The 27,017-nt window shown below is 34.9% G+C and overlaps 1 protein-coding gene across 4 annotated transcripts in view; it reads right to left on the bottom strand.

The window, feature by feature from the left end:
- Positions 1 to 324: 324 nt before the first annotated feature.
- The window catches only part of LOC106878224 (glutathione S-transferase omega-2), a 28,895-nt gene continuing 2,202 nt past the window's right edge, over positions 325 to 27,017 (bottom strand). For all 4 annotated transcript variants that reach the window (XM_089338332.1, XM_089338333.1, XM_089338334.1 and 1 more), the window contains exons 2-5: positions 23,012 to 23,117; positions 8,053 to 8,272; positions 5,121 to 5,253; positions 325 to 1,497 (exon numbers count right to left, since the gene is read on the bottom strand). In XM_089338332.1, coding sequence (XP_089194458.1) covers positions 1,235 to 1,497; positions 5,121 to 5,253; positions 8,053 to 8,272; positions 23,012 to 23,070 — 675 coding nt within the window. In that variant the 5' untranslated portion in view covers positions 23,071 to 23,117 and the 3' untranslated portion in view covers positions 325 to 1,234. The remainder of the gene's footprint in view (positions 1,498 to 5,120; positions 5,254 to 8,052; positions 8,273 to 23,011; positions 23,118 to 27,017) is intronic.

Below are 27,017 nucleotides of genomic sequence, written 5' to 3'. Positions count from 1 at the left end.
AAATTCCAAAAAGCTATTACTTAGCATTAAAATTGATGGTAATTGTTGTCAGGAACTGCTTAGCTTAATGGTACAGAACACTTAGCTAGTATCTGAGAGGCACAGGGTTCAGAGCTGCCAGCTGGCAACTTTTTTTCCATCTTCTAAGGGTAAATACCAAATCTTTTTCAGCTCTTTTCACAGTTATACTGCATTCAAAATTTACTGCCTTGTTTATAAAATGTTCCTGTGTTTGTATGTATATATCTATATGCACTCACACACACACGTGTGTGTAGCATAATACTTGAAACAGAATATATTTTCATTACTCTTTGAAAACTATTTTTCAAAATAATTAAGTTTTATTAATCAAAAATACTCTGATACAAGGAATTTTATGTAATTTTTCAAGTAAAAATTTTTTACATTCCAAAGAAAAAACTTGGCTATTATCCCAAATCTTATAAATGATTTATGAAATTTTTCTGCCTTCTAGAAATTATTTGCATTTTTGTTTATTCAGCTGCAATCTCAAATTATTAACTGGTTTGATAACTTTAGGCATCACTTGTAAAAATCCTTAAGAAGTGATTTTGATTAAAATCTTTTCTCCATCATCCTTAGAAGCAATTGGAAACTGATACTTATCTGGCTGTTGGATTTAACTATGATCTAGATAAAAACCATAGACCTGACTTTTTCAAATCCTCCACATATTTTATTCTACTTTAGGTCTCACATATGATCTAGTTTAGAAATCTAAAAGATCACCCTAAGATCATTTATGATAACCTAATTTTAAAAACTTCACTGCATCACATTTCGAAACAAGTTCAATTTAATTATATTCAGCTAAGGACTTAAATCAAATTCTAATTTAGAAATTTTATAGTTCACCATTAAAAAGTCATTCACAAGTGAACTTTTATTCAGCTAGAACATAACGATGTTAGAGTGTTTAAATTACTTTTTAAATTCCTCACTCATAAACTTTTAGAAATTGTCTACAATAAATCTTTATTCAACTTGAGATGTAAATCATAATCTAGACTGAATACTTTAAATATCACACTAGCATATCCTTAACAATTAACTATTATTCAACTGGAGATCTGATACATAATTTAGCCTGAATGACTTTTATTTTAAATTGGGGGTCCAAACCATTGATAACCTAAAGAGTTGTTTATTCAGCTGAAGATCTTATTCATAATCTTATTTAAAAATTCTATTCATCATATTTACAAATCATTTACAATTTACTTTTATTCAGTTGGAGACCAAAGTCATAATCTGGGTCTCCACTGGCAAAACTTTTGATGAATGCAGCATAGTACTGGGGATTAAGTCTTGTGGCCTTCACCTCTGGCAGCTGCAACATATTCTCATTCCATTGGCATAGAAATGGGTATTCTTTGGTGATGAACTGGTCTATAGTTTGGTCTGTCATTACTTTTGCTTTAATTTTCTCAAACCATGGCCAAAGATTGAAGTCAACCATACTGACTTGTTTCCCTGAGAAGAAACCAACAAATATATGAATTAGTTATAATAATAATAATGATGTTTCAAATTTTGGTGCCAGGCCAGAAGTTTTAGGGAAAGAATGAAGTTGATTAAATCAACATCAGTGCTCAACTGGTATTTATTTTATCAACACTAAAAAGATGAAAGCAAAGCAATTCTCAGCAGAATTTGAACTCAAAATATAAAAAGGTGGATGAGATGCTGACAAGCATTTTCTAAACATGCCAACAATTCTGTCAGCTCACTAACCTAATAATAATAATAATAATAATAATAATAATAATAATAATAATAATAATAATAATAAGACAGAAAGATAGGCGCAAATAGGCCAGACATCATACTGAAAGACTTCAGACAAAAATCATGCCTCCTCATTGATATGACTGTCCCAATCGATATAAACGTATCTGTCAAGACCTACCAAAAACTGAGCAAATATAAAGATCTTGAAATAGAAATTAGCAAAATGTGGAATCTGAAGACGAAAACAATACCTATTGTCATAGGTGCCCTGGGAATGACAGCGAAACAGGCTGATTACTACCTAGATCAGATTCCAGGAAACCCCAAAATGGCTGAAGTTCAAAAGATAGTGCTCATGGGAACTGCCCATATCCTACGTAAAATACTGTCTATGTGATCTCAAATTTTAAAGCAAACACATAATTTTCTTATGGTTTCTTAAATATTCACTTGAACAAAACTGTACAAATCCAAATATATGGTACCCTAGGCATAACACCTACAAGAACTTCTAACTTGTTGTCTCTTGAGGTCTCTGGGTGAGACTTGGATCCAACTTGTACAAATGCAAAACAAAAGTCAAACATAAAATAATAATAATAATAATGATAATAATAATAATGATAATAATAATGATAATAACGATGATGATGATGATGATAATAATAATAATAATAATAATAATAATAATAATAATAATAATAATAATAATAATAACAGAAAACGAGAAAGCAACCATACTCTGGGATATGCCAATACACACAGATAGAGAAATTAAGGCTAATAGACCAGATATAGTTGTCAAAGATCATGAAGAAAAAAAATGCTTTCTAATTGATGTATCAATACCAGCAGATGACAACGTTTCTCGAAAAGAAATGGAAAAACTTTCAAAATACAAAGACCTGGAAATAGAGATAACTCGAATGTGGAGTCTAAAAACAGAAACAATTCCTATCATAGTAGGTGCCTTAGGTATAATAAAGAAATATTCAGACAAATACATAACAAAAACACCAGGACTTACAAATATATATACCATACAGAAAATTGCACTACTGGGTACTGCACACATTCTACGCAAAACACTTTCAATACAGTAAACATAAGAGCACCACAGCAAACCACAGCACATACCCAAGGCGCACAGAGCTGCGCTCGGTAGTGAAGTGAAAGCACGTTATAAAAATAAAACTACTGAACAATAATAATACTAATAATAATAATAATGATAAAACTGAAGAAATGTGCATCTCTGATCATGAGAAGTAGTTGGGAAGCATCATATCCATGTGTTCAGAGGGATTCTTTGGGGTTTGAATAAGTCATCCTTAGAAATATGGGTGCTTTGCTTATCATCCTTAAGCAAACCTTATTCAGAGAACTTTTGAGTGGGACGGGCAACATGGCTTAAAAAAAAAATTCTAACTGGGCCTCACCTACAAAGTCATGCTTCATTTATCTTGATATGAGATCACCATTCTAAGCACACATGGTTGTGATGCATGTGCCTGGTGTACCCTTATCAGACGGGTACTCATGATGAGTGTATTGGACTTCATATATTTGTACCCCAGTGTCACTTTCAAGGTGTGTGCTGCTCTTTCACTCAATAATAGTAATAATAATGATTTCATTTATTTTCCACCAGGGGCGAAGGATGAAGGAAACAATACAAAGGCAGACATAAAGTGTGGAAGTTTACATATAATAATGAAATGATAAAAGAAAAAAGAAAACAACAAAAAAGAAAAGAAAAGTAAGTATACACAGTATACAATGAGAAGGAAGGGACATATACATAGCATAATAATAATAATAATAATAATAATAATAATAATAATAATAATAACAATAATAATATAGACAAATGATTGAAGTAGAATGTACTGTAGAGATTGTACAGAAAGTTTACCTCTTAGGAACAGTAAGGAACATCAGAAGAGTTTTGGCAACCTGAAGGATTACTGAAATCATGTGGATATCTAAGGTTATAAGTTGTAATCTGTTGTCCCCATAAATACTACCAGGAATAAGACCAATGCTGAGTCAAGTTACACAATAATAATAATAATAATTTATTTCTTCATTTACATAATAATAATAATAATAATAATAATAATAATAATAATAATAATTTATTTCTTCATTTACATAATAATAATAATAATAATAATAATAATAATAATAATTTATTTCTTCATTTACATAATAATAATAATAATAATAATAATAATAATAATAATAATAATCCTTTCAACTAAAGGCACAAGGCCTGAAATTTTTAGGGAGGGGTTAAGTCGATTACATTGACCCCAGTACTCAACTGGCACATGATTTATCGATCTCGAAGGGATGAAAGGCAAAGTCAACCTTGGTGGGATTTGAACTCAGAATATAAGGATGGACAAAATGCTGCAATGCATTTTGCCTGACATGCTAATGATTCTGCCAGCTCACTGCCTAATAATAATAATAATAATAATAATCCTTTCTACTATAGGCACAAGGCCTAAAATTTTGGAGGAGAGGGCCAGTCGATTAGATTGACTCCAGTACGCAACTGGTACTTAATTTATTGATCTCGAGAGGAGGAAAGGCAAAGTCGACCTTGGCGGAATTTGAACTCAGAACGTAGCAACAGGCAAAATGCTGCTAAGCATTTTGCCTGGCATGCTAACAATTCTGCCAACTTGCTACCTTAGTAATAATAATAATGATAATCCTTTCTACGATAGGCACAGGGCCTGAAATTTGGAGGGACGGGGCTAATTGATTACATCGACCCCAGTGTATGACTGGTACTTAATTTATTGACCCCCAAAAGGATGAAAGTTAAAGTCAATCTCAGTGGAATTTGAACTTAGAAGGCAAAATGCCCCTAATTATTTTGCCTGGTGTGCTAACAATTCTGCTAGCTCGCCACCTTAATAATAGAGTGCAAACCTCTGCCAAGGCCACACCAATGTCCTCTCAATGATTAGCCAAAGATGATATTTAAAATGAGAATATCTGAAATAAACTCAACTGCTCTCACAAATGAGAATACTAAAAATGAACCTAACCACTCTCAGAATCCTTGTCTGGTACTGGATCAATCCCCAAATCTAACCAGTTCATGCAAGTTATGAGGCCAAACATCCCTGAAAGTTTCATCCAAATCCATCCAGCAATTCTTGAGATATCTTGTCCACGGACAAACAAATACAACCTCTGCCTTCCCTAAGGCAGAGGTAATAATAATTCTTTCTACTATAGTCACAAGGCTTGAAATTATATGGAAATGGTACACCAATTGAGCTTAAGTGAGATATCCTATGCCATCTTCATCAACACCACCTTGCTATTCCAAAAATAATCCTTACCGCCAAAGAAGGGTCCACCACGTTGTTTGAGTTCCTCTTCAAAATAATGAAGCTGGATTACCATCTTATTTATCAAAGTATCGGTTTCATCACCTTTATGTCTTCCAGCTACCTTCCTAAAGATTTTTAATATCTGCAATGTTGAATAGTAATGAGATGTAGGCATGGATAAAGTGGAAGGAGAGGATTTAGTGCAAAATTTTGAACATTCAGCTTATTTTGTTGACAGTAACTTTGGGTACTGGAAGCAAACACATTCACACATGTATGCACAAATATACACATATATAGGTAGAAAGAGTGAGAGATGGGGAGATAGATAGATAGATAGAGAGAGAGAGATTAAGACAAAGAGAGGGAGAGAGAGAAAGAAAGAAACATAAAGACAAAAAAACATTATAATGTCTGATGTCGGATAAGTGTGCATCGAATCAGCGATATCAAACAAGTGACACCAAATATTTATTGAATGAAAAGTTTTTTAAATACCCGTACAATTTTTGAATATGGGATAGCTGTGAGAATAGCCTAGCAAGTTGGGTAATTACTTTTAGAAGACGAGGTGAAAAAAAAAGTTACCGACAAGTACTCGAAACTTGCACCTTATTCACAGTTTCCAAAAATTCTATACCACTAAGCCAATATATATACACAAACAAGTTGCACGAGTAACTTCCACAATGAAACACACACACAGATAAACATACACACAAACGAAAGGCAATGAATTTGTGTGTGCATGTGTGTATGCGTGTGTGTGTGTGCATGTGTGTATGCGTGTGTGTGTGTGTGCATGTGTGTATGCGTGTGTGTGTGTGTGTGTGTGTGTGTGTGTGTGCGTGCTCAGTGACAAAACTTCATGCTGCATTACTTTTGCGAAGTTTTGTCAGTGAACAGATTGTGGTTTCAAAGTGACGAAAATATTTTGACACAAATGAAGTTTTAATGTTGAAGTGAAACTGGTAATACTTAAATACAGAAGTCCCTTAATTGTACTACTTAGATACAGCTGTTACGTACAAAACATTTTAAATGTACACTGTGTGGATGTGTAATGACACCCTGTCTCTAATCCTAGCCCACCCTAAAACTAACCCTAAAACTAACCCTAAAACTAACCCTAAAAACTAACCATCCCCTTCATATCGTTACGTAGATGCATTAGGACCTCTGTATTTAAGTGGGACATCTGTATTTAAGTAGTTCCATGAAACTAATGGTTTTTGTGCATTCTTGAATGGCTTACAAACAACTATGCTGCAATTATTTTAGTTTCAGCACACAATATCAGATCAAAACACTTGCAATGCAAGTATATCTCTGTAATTTAAAAAAATTACTGTGGATAAATGCCAGCAATGACATTCTCAGGCTCTCCAATATTTTAATTTATAAACAGAAACAATTGGGAGCAGGGGAGTGGGGTTGCAAAAAATTCATTATTTCTCAAATTTTCTTTTTTTATAGCATATAAATGTATTTATGGGGAAAAAATATTGAAAAACATCAATACATGCGAGGGTGATAAAGAAACGAGGAGGGTTGTCTTTGGCTGTGCTAGAAACAACAGCCAACTCACCCTTAAATCACTCACTTTTCCCTCTGAAAATATTAACAATTAAAAAAAAAATTTTTTACCAAAAATGCTCTTCTCATGGTTTTGAAGTGCAAAAAAAAATTTGCCTAAATAGGTATGGAGTAGGATGATGAGAGAGGGGGTGTGAAAAAAAAAAAGAGTTTGCAAAACTTTTTTCATACAAAGATGCCCCCTACTACCCTACCTCATTTCAAAGACTGTGGCTTAAAAAAATGGGGAAAATCACTAAAAAAATTTTCCCCACAAATTTTTTTATAATCATAATCTATGCCATTTGAAAGGGATTTGTATAAATTTTCATTCAAAAGATACCCATCTTCCTGAAAGTTATGAGGGAAAAACGTCAGATCGTGTGAATTTTTCCTCTCTCTACCCTTTTGGAAAAATTCTTTCCCATATACTCTGTATACTCTGAAGTCACAACATCTAAGTAGTATTCATAGAAAATTTTGTTAAAAAGTATCCATTTTTCTGTATGTTATGAGGCAATAAAGTTGGGAGCATATAAATCTGCAGTAATGCCCTTTTATTTATACGATTTTTTTTCATTTCATGTTTATTTCATTCATTGTTTGCAATGTTCTTTCTCTCCCTCCCCCTCTCTCTCTCTCTCTCTCTCTCTCTCTCTCTCTCTCTCATACACACACACTACAAAGCTTACAGATAGGCTGCTGAATTGAAATCTCTATGCTGCTTTGTGGGGTAGATAAAACTTGACAAACTGCTTCTCCCTCTGTTGTTGGACTACAGTGATGTTTGTTTAAGAAAGAGAGATTATGACTGTGATAAAATAATGAAAGTAATATTTACTAAGCAAGTGAGCTCTATTATACAAAGAAATAATTAGACATAAAATATAATAATTATTAGAATTGGGAATCAAATGTGAAAATATTATCAAGCGTCTTGCAGGAAACTACCCAGAGGGCGGTCTTTCTGCTAGTATATACTATTTATTAAAGCCCCCAAAAATCTTCACAAATTGTTACTCAGAGTTTCACATTATCAATCGTTGGATGGTTTTGTTTATAAAATATTACAACTGTTGGACAAACGGTAGAGAGAAACTCTGAGTAACAGCTTGTGAAGATATTTACAGCTTACATATTACTTTACATGTGTAAAATAAATAGCATATTACATTCATGCATAAAATTATTTAAGTATAGAGATTAACAACAGAAACTAGTGGAGGAGCTAAGGTGCTGAATTCTCTTATAATTCTTTAGTTATATCAAAACTTTATGAAACAACTTGTTTTTGAGTGATTTCTTAAAATATAAATGAGACAAGAGTCAATGTTTTAAAGGGAAGTACAAAAAGGACTGTACTTACCTTGTCCATAAGGCTGACTAACATCTGATCCTTTGCCTGACTATAGGGGTCGGTGGGAGTTAATGGTGGATTGGGGAAGATTTTCTCTAGATATTCATTGCAGATTATAGACTCGTAGATAATCTTGGAATCATGTTCAATGACAGGTACTCGACCTATAGGAGTCTTTTCAAGGAACCATTCTGGTTTGTGTTTGAGGTTGATGTTCACTATCTCATGCCTATATTTCAAACAACAGATTATAATAAGATGGTAGACATGAAAATATAACATGATTATATATATACATATATATATATATATTTATATCTACATGCACACAGGTATGTATATACATGTACACACACATACACATAGATATGTATATCCACATATATATGCATGAAGCATTGTCTGATATAGATAAATGCTTTCATATTATTTTTTAAAGCCAAAACAATGCAAATTATAAGTAAAATCCATTCTGCTATAAGCACAACCAGTGAAATTATGTGGGGAGGAGTTTAGTCAATTACATCATCCCCAGTGCTCAACTGGCCCTTATTTTATCAGCACTGAAAGGATGAAAGGCAAAGTCAACCTTGGTTGCATTTGAACAAATTATAAGAAATAACACAGGTCAATGGTTTGTACTGTTAACTTATATTTCAACTGTTCAGTGTTAGAACCCTTTCTTGAGGAAATCTTGTACAGTATAGAGTAGTCAGCTCATAATAACGCATCTCTGAAGATTTCCTGAACAAAGGGTTGAAACCCCAAACTACTGAAATACAAGGTCAAAGTACAAACCATCAATCAATATGATATCTTATAACTTGTTCAAATACTGCCAAGGTTGACTTTACCTTTAATCCTTTCAGGGTTGATAGAATAAGTAGTGGTAGAATATTGGGGTTGTTGTAATAGATTACAGCTCCCCACCATTCAAAATTTCTGGTCATGTGACTATAATACAAAGGATTATTTCTTACAACTTGTATTGTTTTGACTTAAAAAAAACAAACAAAAAAACATTTAAATGCATATATGCATCTATGTGTGTATATAAATATATGTATGCATGAATGTACGCAAGCAGAAGGAGACTGTGGTTATGAAGTTTGCATTGCAACTACACAGTTTTGGATTCAGTCCCATTACATGGAATCTTGTACAATGTGTTAGTCAATCTAAGGTTACAATTAGAAACACTTGCTCAAGGTGGAGCATGGTGGGATTGAACCTGGAAACATGGTTGCAAAGTAAACTGATTAATTACACAATCATGCAGAGATCAAATTACAATTAGGTACATATTGTACCTGACTGTATATCACAGGCAAGCACTGAAGGCATATAGCTTAGTGGTTAGGGTATCCGGCTCACACTTGTAAGGTTGTGAGTTTGTTTCTTGGTGGTGATTTGTGTCCTTAAGCAAGACACTTTATTTCATGTTGTTCCACTCCACTCAGCTGGCAAAACTGAGTAGTGTCTATATTTCATGCTGAATATCCATGAGAACTACATTAAAGCTGCATGTATCTGTGGAGGGTTCACCTATTTGCATGTTAATTTTATGATCAGGCTGTTCCATTGATCAGATCAACAAGAACAGTTCATTATCATAACCAACAGGGGTGCCAATTTAACATGTGCACATATGAACGCAAACTTACAAATATGCATAAACATGTAGTTATACACACATATACAGAATCTTCCTTTTGCACTCACTATATACATTACCTAGGTATGAAACACAGCCTCTCTCTCTCTCTCTCTCTCTCTCTCTCTCTCTCTCTCACACACACAGAATAAGATTCTTTATTCAATTAATATACGATTGTTGATTTTGTTTAGGTTAATTAGAGTGTGACGTTTGTAGGAGGTGAGGTAGGTGGATATGGTTGAGAAAATAGTTCAGTTTTGGGAGGGGTGGGGTAAGGGGAGTCTATCTTCCTTCTACATCACTTCTTTCACACCATGTATACACACACACACACACACACATATATGGCGTTAGGAAGGGCATCCAGCTGTAGAAATTCTGCCAATACAGATTGGAGCCTGGGATTTCACCAGTAGCCATCTGATTTCACCAGTCCTCAATCAAATTGTCCAACCCATGCTAGCATGGAAAGCGGACGTTAAACGACGATGATGATAATGATGGTAATAGAGAAAATTGAAAATGAAAATCTTCGGCAGTCAAACAGATTCCCAAATACATAAATGGAAACATTCAGTCAAAGTAGTTGAATCATATATATTTATACACATCAGCATAAATCTTGCATGTACAGGTATGGAGATTCTCCAAGGGTATAAAGAAAAAAAACCAAACATACATAAAAATATAGAAAAAAATATAAAAATATATATAAAAATACATATAAAAATTACATGTAAGGAGTTATGCGTGATAAATATTGGAGGTGCAAAATGAATGAGAGGTTGATAAATATAGGAATAAAAGTGTCAATTTTTTAAATGGCAAACCATCTCTGAATTGTCTAAGAATCACTTATACGTATATTTATATACATTTATATTTCTTCTATATTTTTATTCTTTATACTCTTGGAGAAACTTAATACATGTACATTGCATGATTTATGTTGATGTGTATAAATATATATGATTCAACTACTTTGATTGAATGTTTTCGTTTATGCGTTTGGGAATCTGTTTGACTGCCTAAGATTTGCGTTTTCAATTTTCTCTACTCTATATTTTTTCACATTGGCTCTCTATGAGCACTCTGTAAATAGCCCATACATTTTGAGACATATTTAATATTATACACCCACACACACATATATATATACATATATGTGTGTGTATATATATATATATATATATATATATATATATATATATTAGGTTGGCAAGAAAGTAATTTCGTTTTTCGCAAATAGATAGAGTTACGATATTTTTGAATGACTTTTGTTAATATTATGATTTTTTTCTTTTGACATTTGATAGTCGTTACTTTTAGCTTACTTTAGAAGCAAATTTTGCGTCATTTTGTTTACAATTGTTAGCTTAGTGTCAATTTTAACATGGAGTGCAAAAATGAACATTTTCACCATATTTTGCTTTTTTATTCTTGCAAAGGCAAGAAAGCTGCAGAGGCTCACAAAGAGATATATGTAGTTTATGGTGTCGATTGCTTAACAGAACGCACATGTCAGAAATGGTTTTAAAAATTCCGTTCTGGAGGTTTTTCACTCAAAGATGACCAACTAAAGTTGATGATGACCGAATCAAAGCCATAACTGAATCTGATTGTCATACAACTGTGTGAGAGATTGCAGAGAGATTAAATGTATTGCACACAACAATTGAAAATCACTTAAAATGTCTTGGACTTGTTAAGAAGCTCAATATTTGGGTTTCACATAAATTGAAAGAGATTCACTTAATACAACGAATCAATATTTGTGATAGGCATCTCAAACACAATAAAATCGACCTTTTTTTGAAATGAATCATCATTGGGGATGAAAAATGGATTTCCTACAATAACATCAATCGAAAATGATCATGGTCCAAGCGTAATGAACCAGCACAAACCACATCGAAAGCTGAATTACATAAAAAAGTCATGCTGTCAATGTGGTGGGATTACAAAAGTGTTGTGCATTTTGAGCTGCTTCCAAGGAACCAAACAATCAGTTTAGATATTTACTATCAATAATTAATGAAGCTGGAGGAAGCAATCAAAGAAAAATGGCTAGAATAGGCAAATCGTAAAGGAATTGTTTTTCACCATGATAACACTAGACCACACATGTCTTTACTAACTTGTGAAAAATTATTGGAGCTTGGTTGGGAAGTGATGACACATCCACCATATAGCCTCGACCTTGCACCATCAGATTACCATTTATTTCGAAGTTTGCAAAATTCTTTGAATGATAAAACTTTCAATAATGATGATGACTTGAAATTACACTTGCTTCAGTTTTTGGCTAAGCACCAGAAGTTCTATGAGCGTGGAATCCTGAAGTTGTCAGAAAGATGGCAAAAGAACATCGAACAAAATGCAAAAATATATAATTGATTAAAGTTAATTCTTTGTATGAAAAAAAAAAAGACTTTTATTTCACACTAAAAAACTGAAATTACTTTTCTGCCAACCCAATATATATATGGCTCGTCTACCTAGCGTTCATAATAATTTTTCTATCGTCTTGGCTCAACAACCCTCACCGTTTGTTTTTATTGTTTTGTTCTCACTGTGCTGTTCTTGTTAACACTTTCACTCTCTGCAAAAAATCCCAAATTTTATTTAATTTGCTTTGCGGGAAGGACTGTTTCAACAAAGTCGCGTATTGTCCTTGCCTTCGAAAGACAGAGTAGATGAAACAGGGACAATTGACGAAGGGGTACACTCTTTATGTTGCATGTCTCGTTTCTCTGTTTTTTTCGTTGTTCAAAATATGTTCGTTTTCTACGTTTTCGTTTCTCATTGTGGTTAACGTTTTTTTGATGTCCTGTACCCGTATATGCATGTATGTATACATATACATATAGTTATATATTATTCATATATATATATATATATATATATATATATATATATATATATTTATATATATATATATATATATATATATATATGCACACACACATATAGGCAAATTTATAAACGTCGCCAAAGTGACAGAGGTGCAAAGTGGTACCAGCATTGCTAGAAATAAGAGTTAAAATGACTCATTAGCCACAAAAGCACTATCTCCTTACAGTCTTAGATATAGCCATGTCACGTAATTTAAAATTTTGATGTAGAGTATCTTAATTCTTGTCAGTGGCTAAGATGCTCTGCATAGAAATTTAAAATCACATGATATGGCTATATCTGTGTAGGGAGCTTTGTCTCCCTTGTCAACTTAGTAAGATAGTGTTTCTGTGGCTAACAAGTCATTTTGACTCTTATTTCTAACAATACTGGTACCACTTTGTACCCTCTGTCACTTTAGTGACGTCTATAAATTTGCCTTTAGATTTTTCAATTGCTAATAAGCCACCCACATTATTTATATCTGTACATATATATATGTGTATATATATATCTATATATCTATATCTATCTATCTATCTATCTATCTATCTATATATATATATATAGATATATATATATATATATATATATATCTATATATATATATCTATATATATATATATATATATATATATATATAAATGTTAAAGAGGACAACAGACATTAAGGTAAGGCAAATATCTCAAGTCGTATACAATATTATTATTGGAAAAATTCAAAGTCATATAGCTGTTTCTGGGATATCCCTGAGTATAAGATATTCCATCATCAGAGACAAATGGGGAAAAAAATAGAGAAAATGAGAATGGTATATATTAATGAGAGGATGACAAAGAGGAAGGGAGTAAAAGAATAAGGAGATGGAGAAAAATAAGAAAAAAGAAGCATAAAAGTTCATAGTTCAGCTTTCTGATATTGTAGAAACAAGAGTATAAGTCCATAGGTGCAATCCTGCATAGATCCATGTGGGTTTTTGTTTGTTGGCACTCCGTCGCTTACGACGTCGAGGGTTCCAGTTGATCCGATCAACGGAACAGCCTGCTTGTGAAATTAACGTGCAAGTGGCTGAGCACACCACAGACACGTGTACCCTTAACGTAGTTCTCGGGAATATTGAGCGTGACACAGTGTGACAAGGCTGACCCTTTGAATTACAGGCACAACAGAAACAGGAAGAAAGAGTGAGAGAAAGTTGTGGTGAAAGAGTACAGCAGGGTTCAGCACCATCCCCTGCCGGAGCCTCGTGGAGCTTTAGGTGTTTTCGCTCAATAAACACTCACAACGCCCGGTCCAGGAATCGAAACCGCGATCCTATGACCGCGAGTCCGCTGCCCTAACCACTGGGCCATTGCGCCTCCACCCATGTGGGTTAAAATGTATACATATGTGTGTGTGTGTGTGTGTGTGTGTGTGTGTGTGTGTGAGTCTTTGTGTCTGTGTCCCCCCCACCCCCACCATCGCTTGACAACTGATGTTGGTGTGTTTGTGTTTATGTAACATAAACACACATATGCATAGTGTATATAAACGGATGAGTGTGTGTGCGTGCGTGCGTGTGTGTGTGTGTGTTGGTGTTTCTGTTTTTCTTAGTATGTAAACAAGTATATTTGATCCACACCTTTTCAAAGAATAACTAGGTTTCACCTTTATGTGTGTGTGTGTGTGTGTATGTATGCATGCATGTTTATATCATTAAAAAATAAACACCTTTCACCTATATATATATGTGTGTGTGTATATCATTATGTAAATGATCAGGTATACGTTAAACGATGATGATGATAATATATCCCTATACATAAACTTGCATATATATATAGACACACACACGCATCATATGTTTTCACATAAATGTGTGAAACGATACTTTTATGTCACATAAAAGTAATACTTTAAACACACAGGCAATGGAAGCACATTGACAATGAACCATTCTTTAATAAACTGTGAATTTGCATAATAATAATAAGCATTTCTGATATAAGCAAGGCATAATGGGGATAGTAATGGTTGAGTGCAAAAGTTTACTTTGAAGTTACATAGTCCTGTGTTGAATCCCCACACTTAGCACTTTGGGCATGGGCCCTTCTTCAATAGCCTTAGGTTGATCAATATCTTGTGAGTGAAATCTGATAAATGGAAACTGTCTCCTTTACTTATTTCAGTCATTGGATCGCGGCCATGCTGGGGCACCACCTTGACAAATTTGTAGTCAAGTGAATCACACCCAGTACTAATTTTTGCTTTTTAGGTGTGGGATTTATAGTTTCAGTCTGTTTTGCCAAACTGCTAAGTTGTAGATATGTAAACAAACCTTATCTGGTTGTCAAGCAGTAGTGGGACACACATACACACACACATAAATGATGGGCTTCTTTCAGTTTTCTTTTCCCAAATTCACACACAAGGGCTTTGGTTGGCCCAAACTATAGTAGTAGACACTTATCCAAGGTGCTGAGTAGTGGGACAGAACTCAGAACTACATGGTTGGGAAGTAAACTTCTTACCATAAGCCATGCGAACACCTGAAAAGTTAGATGTATATATAATGTAAGACTGTATATATATATATACATACATACATACATACATACATACATGCATACATACATACATACATACATACATACATACATACATACATACATACATACATACATACATACATACATACATATATATATATATATATATATATACACACACACACACACACATATATATTACTGTATATACACACACACACATATGTATATACAGATATATACGGAAGCCAGACAGCTGCTCTGGCAGTGATCCTGCTCGGATGGTGTGTGTATATATATATTAGGTTGGTGCATAATTATTGCAGCTTATTTTCAATAAATTTTATTCAGCAAAAACAATAACAACATTTAACAAAAACATCTTTAAATGATTATTCTGGAACATATTCACCATCTACTTCAATTTCTGCCCAGCGTTTTGTCTACATTGGTGTTTTATTTAAATTTTTGTTGAATAAAATTTATTGAAAAAAAGCTGCAATAATTATGCACCAACCTAATGTGTGTGTGTGTGTGTGTATGTGAATGTATATATATGCATTTATTGTGTAACTATGTAAACATATCTAATCATATGGCAATTTATATTTGTGTATAAATGTATTTGTGTGTGTGTATATATATATATATATATATATATATATATATATATATATATATATATATATATATGTGTGTGTGTTTTTATATTATTAATAAATTCATAAAATTATCAATAATATTCGCAGGAAATCAATATTTAATATTTCGAAAGATATATATCCAATATGACATGGTAAATATAATAAATTTAAAATTTAAAATATACGAAATATAAAAATAAATATATATAAAAATATGAATGTAGATAAAGATACATGTGAATATAAATGCATATAAAAAATTTATGCGTAATTAAGCATGAATATTATAAAGTCCAAAATTTAAAAAATCTAAAATTTAAAAAATTAAACATCTGACGATCGTTTCGCGGATATTATTGTAACACCAATGTAATCAAAAGATCAGCATACTATCAATAATTCCGCTCATTAGGATTCTATTCATATCTACTATGTAATTATCCCTACAAGAAAAAAATAATGAATATAGAAAATTATCATTAGTTAATTTAAACAATTAATTCTTTATATACCAACTAATTTAAATAGATAAAAGAGTTGTTGTATTGAAGATGTAATTGTTTATATAGTTTTTGTTGTAGTTACACGTAGGAGAAGACTTAGATACTTAATTATATACATTTATAAACACACATATAATATTATTGTATGCTGTGATAACAAACGATTATCTTGGTCATAAAAGGGTTTCAATTGGAATCTGTTTGAGATATAATAAAGTGAATTTCAATGGTTGTGGATTGCACGTATTTGATTGTATTATCCATTAAAACGTTTTTGTTGTTTTTTAATTGTAATTGATGTAAGAGTGAATAATTAATGCTCACCCTCATAAAACAGACATCTGAATTAATTTTTACAATCCAGCCGTCCTTTCCAGACGGGATTTCATCTTTCTGCACTGATTCACCCTGAAGTGACTTATATATAATTGAACTGTGATTATCATCATCATCATCATCATCATCATCGTTTAACGTCCGCTTTCCATGCTAGCATGGGTTGGACGATTTGACTGAGGACTGGTGAAACTGGATCGCAACACCAGGCTCCAATCTAAATTTGGCAGAGTTTCTACAGCTGGATGCCCTTCCTAACGCCAACCACTCAGAGAGTGTAGTAGGTGCTTTTACGTGTCACCTGCACGAAGGCCAGTCAGGCGATACTGGCAACGGCCACTCTCGAAATGGTGTCTTTTATGTACCACCCACACAAGCCAGTCCAGGGGCACTGGCAACGATCTCGCTTGAAAATCCTACGAAGGCCAGTCAGGTGGTACTGGCAACGGCCACGCTCAAAATGGTGCATCTTATGTGCCACCCGCAAAAGAGCCAGTCCAGGGGCACTGGCAACGATCTTACTTGGCTTGCCGGGTCTTCTCACGCACAGCACATTTCCAAAGGTCTCGGTCAGTAGTCATCGCCTCGGTGAGGCCCAATGTACGAAGGTCTTGCCTCACCACCTCAGCCCAGGTCTTCCTGGGCCTACCTCTTCCACGGGTTCCCTCAACTGTTAGGGTGTGGCACTTTTCCACGCAGCTATCCTCATCCATTCTCACCACATGTCCATACCAGTGCAATCGTCTCTCTTGCACACCACAACTGATGCTTCTAATGTTCAGCTTTTCTCTCAAGATACTTACACTCTGACGGGTATTCACATTGACATTACACATCCAACGGAGCATACTGGCTTCATTCCTTGCGAGCTTACGCATGTCCTCAGCAGTTACAGCCCATGTTTCACTGTCATGTAGCATGGCTGTTCGTACACATGCGTCATACAGTCTGCCTTTTACTCTGAGTGAGAGTCCCTTTGTCGCCAGCAGGGGTAAGAGCTCTCTAAACTTTGCCCAGGCTATTCTTATTCTAGCAGCTACACTTTCAGTGCACCCACCCCCACTACTAACTTGGTCACCCAGATAGCGGAAACTATCGACTACCTCTAGTTTTTCACCCTGGAATGAGATAGAAGTTGTTTCCTGTTTGTTTACAGTCTTTATTGCACCTGAACATCTGCCACAAACAAAAACTAACTTCCTAGTTAACCTGCCTTTGATGTTGCTGCACCTCTTATGTGTCCATAGCTTGCACTGGGTACATCTTATAGAGTTACTACCTACTCCTTTTCTACATACTGAGCAGGGCCATCTACCTGAAGGGGTTTGTGTTTTATCTACCTTCCTACTTATTAGGATTTTGGTTTTAGCTAGGTTGACTCTAAGGCCCTTCAATTCTAGACCTTGCTTCCACACCTGAAACTTCTCCTCTAGTTCTGATAGTTCTGATAGTGACTCCGCAATTATGTATATCAGAAAAAAAATATATATAAATTGGAACAATTTGTTGGACTTTTACGGTTTTTATAATTATTTATATAATATTATGTTATGTTATATACTATATTCATAGTATTTAATGTAATATTGTAATATAAATAAATTGTTGAATGTCAATAGAATATCTTTAATTTATCTTTATTATTGAATTATACCAATATTTATATGGTATCCAACTGAAGTACCAGTGAATTGGATGTTTAACACACACTTTGAAGGATTTCTTTTCCTCAGTTTGGTACTTTATATATATACATACATATATATATATATATATATATATATATATATATATATATATATATATATATATATATATATATATGTTGAACCAAGTGAATTTGTAGTTGTGACCAATGCCAGTGCCGCCTGACTGGCACCCATGCTAGTGGTATGCAAAATGCACCATTTGAGCATGACCGATTCCAGTGCCACCTGACAGGCACCCATACCAGTGGCATGTAAAAAACGCCATTCGAGCATGGCCAATGCCATTGCTGCCAGACTGGCACCCATGCTGTGACACCCACTACACTCTCAGAATGGTTGGCATTAGGAAGGGCATTCAGCTGTAGAAACTTTGCCAAATCAGATTAGATCCTGGTGCAGCATCCTGACTTGCCAGTTCTCAGTCAAACTGCCCAACCCATGCTAGCATGGAAAGCATACATTAAACGACGACGACGATGATGATGATGCTATAAATATATATATATATATATATATATATATATATATATATATATTTATATATATATGCACAGGGGTGGGGGCTGAGAATTTCCTGGCTTTGGGTAAAAGAAACAAGACGATCAGTTAATTATGATTTTATCCAACATATAATAAGTCAGTGTAAATCTGAGAGGGGAATACATTGCATAAAATCACAATTAACAAATCCTCCCGTATTTTCTTATGCCCAAAGCCAAGAACTTTTCAGCACTTGCTTGTGTGTACATACATACATACATACATAATACATACGTAATACATACATACATACATAATACATACACACACACACACACACACACACACACACATATATATGTATGTAGTGTTGTTAAGTATATAATAGTACAGTTTATGTAGTTCAAACAATTCGTTGGACAGTTGTGAACAGCCACAGGAAAAATTCAGAGTAGACTACTTTGTTATAGTGTGTGTATTTATATATATGTACATACATACACACACACACACGTGAATACATAAACATATACATAAACACATAGACAAACAGTTGAATTTCACGTATATATGCATTACAGTGACATAAGAAACTTCAATTAAATAAGATTGTCCTTGTAATAAAAAAATAAAAGCTCCCTTTAATACTGATTAAATTCTAAATTCTAAAAGCAAGGGAGACAATTTTAATCATGATAGACTTTAGGAAAATACAGTGCAGCTAATTGTAGTTCTGTTCTTTGAAGCCAACGTGTTGAAAGCAGCAGACATGTTTCAGTCTTGTTAGGCCTCATCAACGAAGTATATTCACTTCAGTTGGCAAGACTTAGAAGTGATCAGCTAAAATTTTTTGGTTTATTTAATTGTTTTGGCAGACAGGGAAATGGTCATGGCCCTTGTATGCTTTCTGAAAGCAGTGAAATTGTTGCTGTCAATGTTTTGATTAAACTGTTACCTGTCAACAAGTGTAGGAAAGACATGAGCAGAGGAAAAGAGTTCAAGGAATGATGTTCATGGGAGGAAGACTGGGTCGAGTGGTTAGTGAGGGAGGTGAAATATTCAACACCACATGTGCCATGAGAGGAGAAGGAGGAGGAGAGATGAGTGAGTCAGGAGTGCCTGTGTAGAGTCAGCACAAGATCAGTCAACTCTGAGGGTCACAGTGACTATTATAGTTGTGGAAGAAAAAGCAAAGGAAGGAGAGAGAGTATACCCGAGGGCCAGAGACTGAATGACATAAAAGCTGTGGGTGACTTTATGGCAATCTGTCAAGTGACCTGTCTCTGGAAGCAGCCTGGGATGCTTGGGTGTTCAATAGTAGCAATGCAATGTCCAAAAAGTGGGAGCAATACTTGATTGTGGACCAAACCTGAACTGTGTAGAGTGTCAGTGATTGTGGGGTGGGAGGTAGATGCTGAAGTATTTTCCAGTTTGTAATATAGGGAATTGGAAAAACTTCAAAAGTTGACAAAATTTCCTTCTTGGAGTTAAGCGTGTTTAAAACTCTCAAGGCACCAAGCAAGGGAGGTAACTCTAAAGAAAGGATTTCTAAGTACTAAGCATAAATAGGCACAGTATAGCTGAATGGTTAAGGAATTCCTTTATCAACCACATGCAGCTGGGTTCAGTTCTGTTGTGTGGCATGATGGGCAAATGTCGCTTCCTATAGCTTTGTGTTGACCTTTATGTAGAGAGTGAAATTCGGTAGATGGAAAGTGTATAGAAGATTGTTGAGTGGATTGTACTTGTATTTCAAAAGTACAACTTTGTTACACTCTGCATCATGCTGATTCTGTTTTAGTATTTACGTTTGTGGAAAGCTCAGCTACTTACACATTAACTGAAGAGGAGGTAATACAGTTGACCGACAGAGATGGACTAAATAAAGCTCGGATTTGGGGAAAGGAGTTAGTCATTTAAATCCACCCCTTCTACTTGACAGATATTTTATCAATCCCAAATGGTTGAAAGGCAAAGTTGACAGTGGAATTTGAACTCAGAATGTAAAGAGCATAATCTTATAGAATTTTAGGGAAATGTAAAGAATGTAATTCAGAGTGGGTCTTGTTACATTTAAAGCAAATATTACCAGTGATTGACTACCACAACCTCCAGTCTTGAGTTCCAATACTCCAAGTTAAGGAAGCCTGCTCCATGCAGTCACTTGGTTTGCTTGGAAACAGCAAAAAAAAAAAAATCTCTTTCAGAGTCTTATTATCTTAAAATTGTTAAAAAAATAATAATAAAATGAAATAAAAAAAAAAAGGAAAGGGAACAACTTTATTGCTGGTCAAAAATTAGACAATTCAACTATGACCACACAATCAGCATGGTGAACATCTGAAGTCCTCTGTAGGGTAATGGTAGGAAATATCTGGTGAAGTCAGACCTAGATGTTTCACCAGTTCTCTACTTTCTGTAACTGTATATTTGCCATTATACAGCAAGGGACCCAATAAGGAGCTTCTATGTTAGAAACAGCAACTAAATCATCCTCAGATCACATCTTATTGTCTTTAAAAAATATAGGATATATACACTATTTGACTAAACTACTGGTAAGTCAGTAGTGTTTATTTTTCATAAATTTCAGCCTTCACTTCATGTGTAAACTAATTTAAATCAATTAGACACATTAAATGACCATCAGGTGTATACAAATTTGACCGTGGACAGAAAAAATGGAGGTCAATGTGTTTATATTCTCATCAGTAATTATTGAATTCACTCTTACCTAACCGTTATGAAAGTGTGTTTAAAGCCATAATTATTAGATAAATTATTGAGTCTCATGGAGGCAATGACAATTTATTAAGACTTCTGGTGATTTGCTGTGCTTGAGAAGACACATCAAGCTAAGTGAAATTGTGGTCATGGGCAGTACTGGTGACATGTAAAAGACACCTTTGCCAGTGACACATAAAAGACACCTGTGCTGGTGACACATAAAAGACACCTGTGCTGGTGACATGTAAAAGACACTCAGTACACTCTTGAGAGTGGTTGGTATTAGGAGGGGCATCCAGCCATAGAAACCAAGCCGAATAAGACTGGAACTTTGTGCAGCTCTCCAGCTTACCAGCTCCAGTTAAACCATCTAACCAATGCCAGCATGGACAGTGGCTGTTGAATGATGATGATGATGATTCTTTTAAAACAGGTAGACTAATCAAAATATTTGACATACTTTTGGCTGTCAATTTAATTAAATAAATTACTGATATGTCACATGGTTTTAAATACATTTGCATAGAGTTCAGTTAAGAGTTGGGAGATGAGAATGTAAAAATGTTTGACAGTATAGTCCACTTGGTTCTTTTCTTTCTGTCTATAAGTACAACAGCCATTTATGACTGACCAATGTATCTAATAAATTTAATTAATTTTATAAAAGCTGTGACAGCAAAAATCTAAGGGTTTTTGTGAAGTTTAGTATGTAGGGGATGGTCATATCTGGAACACATTTGGTGCTGGACCTGTTTGATCATTATTAACCTAGGGTTGAATAGCTCTAATAGCAATGTGCTACATAATTGTTAAGCAGGGTCAACCAGTTTAGAAGAGGGTAAGTGGTGTCTACATGACCACAACAACAGCTTCCACAACAATAACGAGAACAATAGCTGCAACAACAATAAGAACAACAGTAAACAGCTACAGAAATAAGAACAACAGTAAACAGCTACAGAAATAAGAACAACAGTAAACAGCTGCAACAACAATAAAAAAATTTACCACACTGACAACAATAACAACAGCCATAAGGATACTATTATCAACAACAACAATACTGGATCTACAAGGGCCACAAAAATTCAATCGTGATACACACACACATGCATGCACTCTTTCTTTCTTCCTTCCTTTCTTTCTTTCTTCCTTCCTCCCCCCCTCTCTCTCTCACACACACAAATAGATATTCAGACACACGACAAAGCTTCTATTTATCAGCTGACTGGCTAGACATAACAGCTATTCTCTCAAAGTAGAACATATGGAATAAAGTAGTCCTTGGTGCACTGTGTCTGAACAAAAAAAAACAACAAAAAAACAAAAAAGAAAAAGGATTTACAATACAGGAATACCATTTAAGGCAGGTTTGCTCAATCTGAGCTGAACTGGAGAGGGAGACAGAGGAAGAAGAGAAGAACAGCAACAATCACACACACACACACGCATACACTAGATTAACAATGAAGATTAGTTTTTTACTCACGGAATACGTTTATGTTGCAAAACCAGTCTGGTTCTTTCAGCAAAAGGACAGAACCTCATACTGTAGAGGCGCAAAGTACCTGGCTCTAGTTTAGGACATTTGCTTCCTGGCATGGAGTAGAAGAAAACAAAAGAGATTACACTTCGTTCTTGTATTTAGTTTGCAAAATTCTTGATGTGAGTTCATGTGTTGAAACAAATTGTGTCTTGGGAGAGGCATTACACCAATAATAATAATGGCTTCATATTTTAACACAAGGCCAGTAATTTCGGAGGAGGGGTTAAGCTAATTACATCGACCCTAGTGTCCAACTGGAACTTATTTTATCGACCCTGAAAGCATGAAAAGGAAAGTTGACCTCACCAGAATTTGAACTCAGAACATAAAGACAGATGAAATGCTGCTAAGCATTTTGGCCACTGTGCTAACGATTCTGTCAAGCTCACCACCTTATTAATTACACCAATAATAACACATGCACTGGTTCAATACCACTTCTTTATTGTTAGTCAATTGGATTGCGACCTTTTCAGTGACATAGTGTCTGAGTGAGAGAGGATGTCACTGAGTCACTGAAAAGATCGTAAACAGCAATGAAGGAACTTTGATGAACAAATAACTGATTTATTGGTTAAACAGCACATTGAACAAACAATTGATTAGTTAGTTAGTTGGTAAGATATTTAACCAATTGGCTAACAATAAAGAAGTGGAATTGAAAATAAGAACAATAATTATAACACACACCCATGTGTGTTATTATTATACATACACACCTGTATCATTATCATTTAACATCTATTTATCCATGCTTGCACAGGTCAGTCAGAATTTGTTGAAGTAGATTTTTAATGGCTGAATGATCTTCCTGCCATCAAGTCTTACCTGTCTGTAAGTAACGTAATACTTCCTCATGGAGGACAGGAAATGATCAATGTTGTTTGTGCGATGCTGATGCTCATTTACAATCATCACATGTCAAGACAAGAGTACACACAAACACACACATATATATATATATATACATATATGATGAGTTCCTTTCAGTCTCTTCCAACCAAATTCATTCATATTGTTTTGTTTGGCTTGGGGCTATAGTAGTAGACACACAGGAGTACTGGGATGGAACCCAAGACCATCTGGTTGTGAAGCAAGATTCTTAATCACATAGCCGGGCCTGTGCCTCACACACACACGCACACACATGTATCACCATCATCATTTTATCATCTTTTCAATTTAATGAGTACTTTTCCATGCTTGCATGGGTCAAACAGAGTTGAGGCAGATTTTCTATGGCTGGATGCCCTTCCTGTATCCAACCTTAATCTGTTTCCAATGACTAGACCTATTACATACAGGAAATGAATGACATTGCTTGTATGACAGTGACAATCATTTACAACTATATGTGATATCAAGACAAGGAGACTCAAATGCGTGCACACACACACACATGATGGGCTTCTTTCAGTTTCTGTCCACCAAATCTATTCACAATACTGTGATCAGCTCTATACTAAAAGATAATTGCCCAAGGAACCAAGGTGTATATGGCACCTTGGCCTAGTGTCTTCCACTATAATCCCAGGTTAACCAAAGCCTTCTTATTGGATTTGGTAGAAGGTAACTCAAAGAAGCCAATGTGTGTATGTGTGAGTGAGTGTGTGTGTTCCCTAGTCTTCATATCACATGGTAGTCATAAATGAAGGTCACATGTCTGGGCATGAGAAAATGTAAGCTGTCTCAATAAACTCTGCCTGACTCATGCAGACATGGAGAAGTAGAGGTTAAAATGACAATTATGATGATCAACATTATATATGTGTATATATATACACATATATATATATGTACAAATATTATAAATACATGTATAATATACATATAATATATATATATAATACATATGTATATATATTATATGTATCTATATAATATATGATCATCATCATATCGTTTAACATCTGTTTTTCATGGATGATTTGACAGAAGGCTGCGTTCAACTAGTCATCAGTGTAGGTATGGTTTCAACAGCTGGATGCTCTTCCTAACACCAACCACTTTACAGAGTGTCCCAGTAGTATTTTATGTGGCACCAGTATGAGTGCTTTTATATGTGGAGCCAGCACGGGTGCCTTTTACGTATGATATACACATGTGTGTATACATACATTCATACATGTATATTCACACATACAATAATGATAAATGAAAATATATCACAAATAACATTTGTGATAAATATTCTTAATTTATTGAAATTATTTTCTCTTTGAGAGAAAACCAAACAAATGCCTGATAGTAAACAGCCACCAACTCACTCCAAAAAAAGAAAGTGAAGTACACTTTTGGGGCAGTTGTTGCTTAACTGATCGTTATTGAGTTTGATCATTTCTTCGTGGTGGGTATCACGATCGCTACTTATATTCTTTGTACGATGTTTTAGGCACAAAGCAATCCCTCTCTTTACACTGTATGGATGGCAGGAATTGAAGTTGAGGTATTGTCCAGTAAAGGTCGGCTTGCAGTATACAGATGTCCTGAATCCATACTTGGTGCGTGTTATTAATACATCCAGGAATGCGAGCTGATTGTCTTTTTCCTTTTCAATTGTGAACTGTATGGATGGCTCTATTGAGTTCATATGATCTATCAGCACTTGGACATCTTCCTGGTGGGGGCCAGAATATGAAGGTGTCATCAACATATGGCAGCCATAAGGTTGGTTTTAGTGGTGTTGATCCTAAAGCCAAATTTTCAAAGTATTCCATGTATATATTGGCTATTACCGGTGATAATGGGAAACCCATAGCTAAGCCCGCCTCCTGTCGATATATATATCAGTGTCCATACTGAAGTAGGTAGTTTCTACACAGAAGGTCAACATTTCCATCAAGTTTTTTATGTCTGTAGCAGCACAAGCTGTCAGCGCAATATTGGGTGAGATCTCACGGCAGCCATTAACATCTCTGAGACTGGAGCGAGACCTCACCTGCATCCATTTGCCATGTGCGAGCTCACAACGAGGCTCGCGATGGCAAACTATAAAAAGAAAGAAACCACGAGGTTTGATCCTTCTTTCCCATTGCGACCGCTAGCAGAACACACTTCATTAGCTCGTCCTCTAGACTAGTCCGCTTATCGCATCTCCTGAGGCAATGTCCCACGTAACGGAGAACGACGAATTCATACCGCATGAGATGGCTGCAGAAGAGCAGCATACCACACCTTTGTATATATTGTAAATAAAACTAATGAAGAACCTGCGTTTTGCCTAATACTTCTTTACTCAACAGCTGGAGCCTTAGCAACACGAAGATAAGAAATTGATGGGAGAAAGGCGATATTCAACCGATATCCAGAACCTTGCCTCCCATTATATGTCTTTGATCAGAGCTCTGTTGGATCAGTTTTGAAAACAAAACAAAAAAGAAACTGGCAAATTGTACCGTGGATGACACGCGCCACTCGATCTGCTAGAAATAGAAGCTAAAGTTTCCCCCATTAAAACCTATTGAAGATTCTTAAAACAATGGATAACTTAGTACTCTGCACTATATCTAAAAAAAAAAAAAGATCAGCTCGATTAAATCTGACCTGGGGTTAAATAGCAATAAGAACAACCACTGTATGCGGAAGTAACGATGGCTACATTATGTAGTTGCTCGAGCTGCATGAAATAACAGCTAAATCTCGATCAAATTACAACCTACTATCTTGAAATAAATGAAAAATACATTGGTTAAGGTAATCCTACAGACTACACACAGGCTAATACGGGAACCTCTTAATGCTCATTCGAAATGTTAGAAATATCAACCAAATCTTTCTGAAATAACTTTCTACTCTCTTAAAGAACATAGTTATTGTTAGAGAAGGTAGGGTGGAACTTTGTAACACCGACAAAAATTATGAACGACACCGCTCTCCTACAACCGGTGATTGCTCGAGAATATATAAACATTTGTCCTATTCTGTATTATTTATATATATGTATACACAC

This window comes from Octopus bimaculoides, chromosome 20 (assembly GCF_046866305.1).
Source record: "Octopus bimaculoides isolate indiv1 chromosome 20, ASM4686630v1, whole genome shotgun sequence".
In the NCBI taxonomy this organism is placed as follows: Eukaryota; Metazoa; Mollusca; class Cephalopoda; order Octopoda; family Octopodidae; genus Octopus; species Octopus bimaculoides.
Note: the sequence above shows the minus strand (reverse complement) of the source record. Positions and strands in the feature narration are given on the sequence as shown.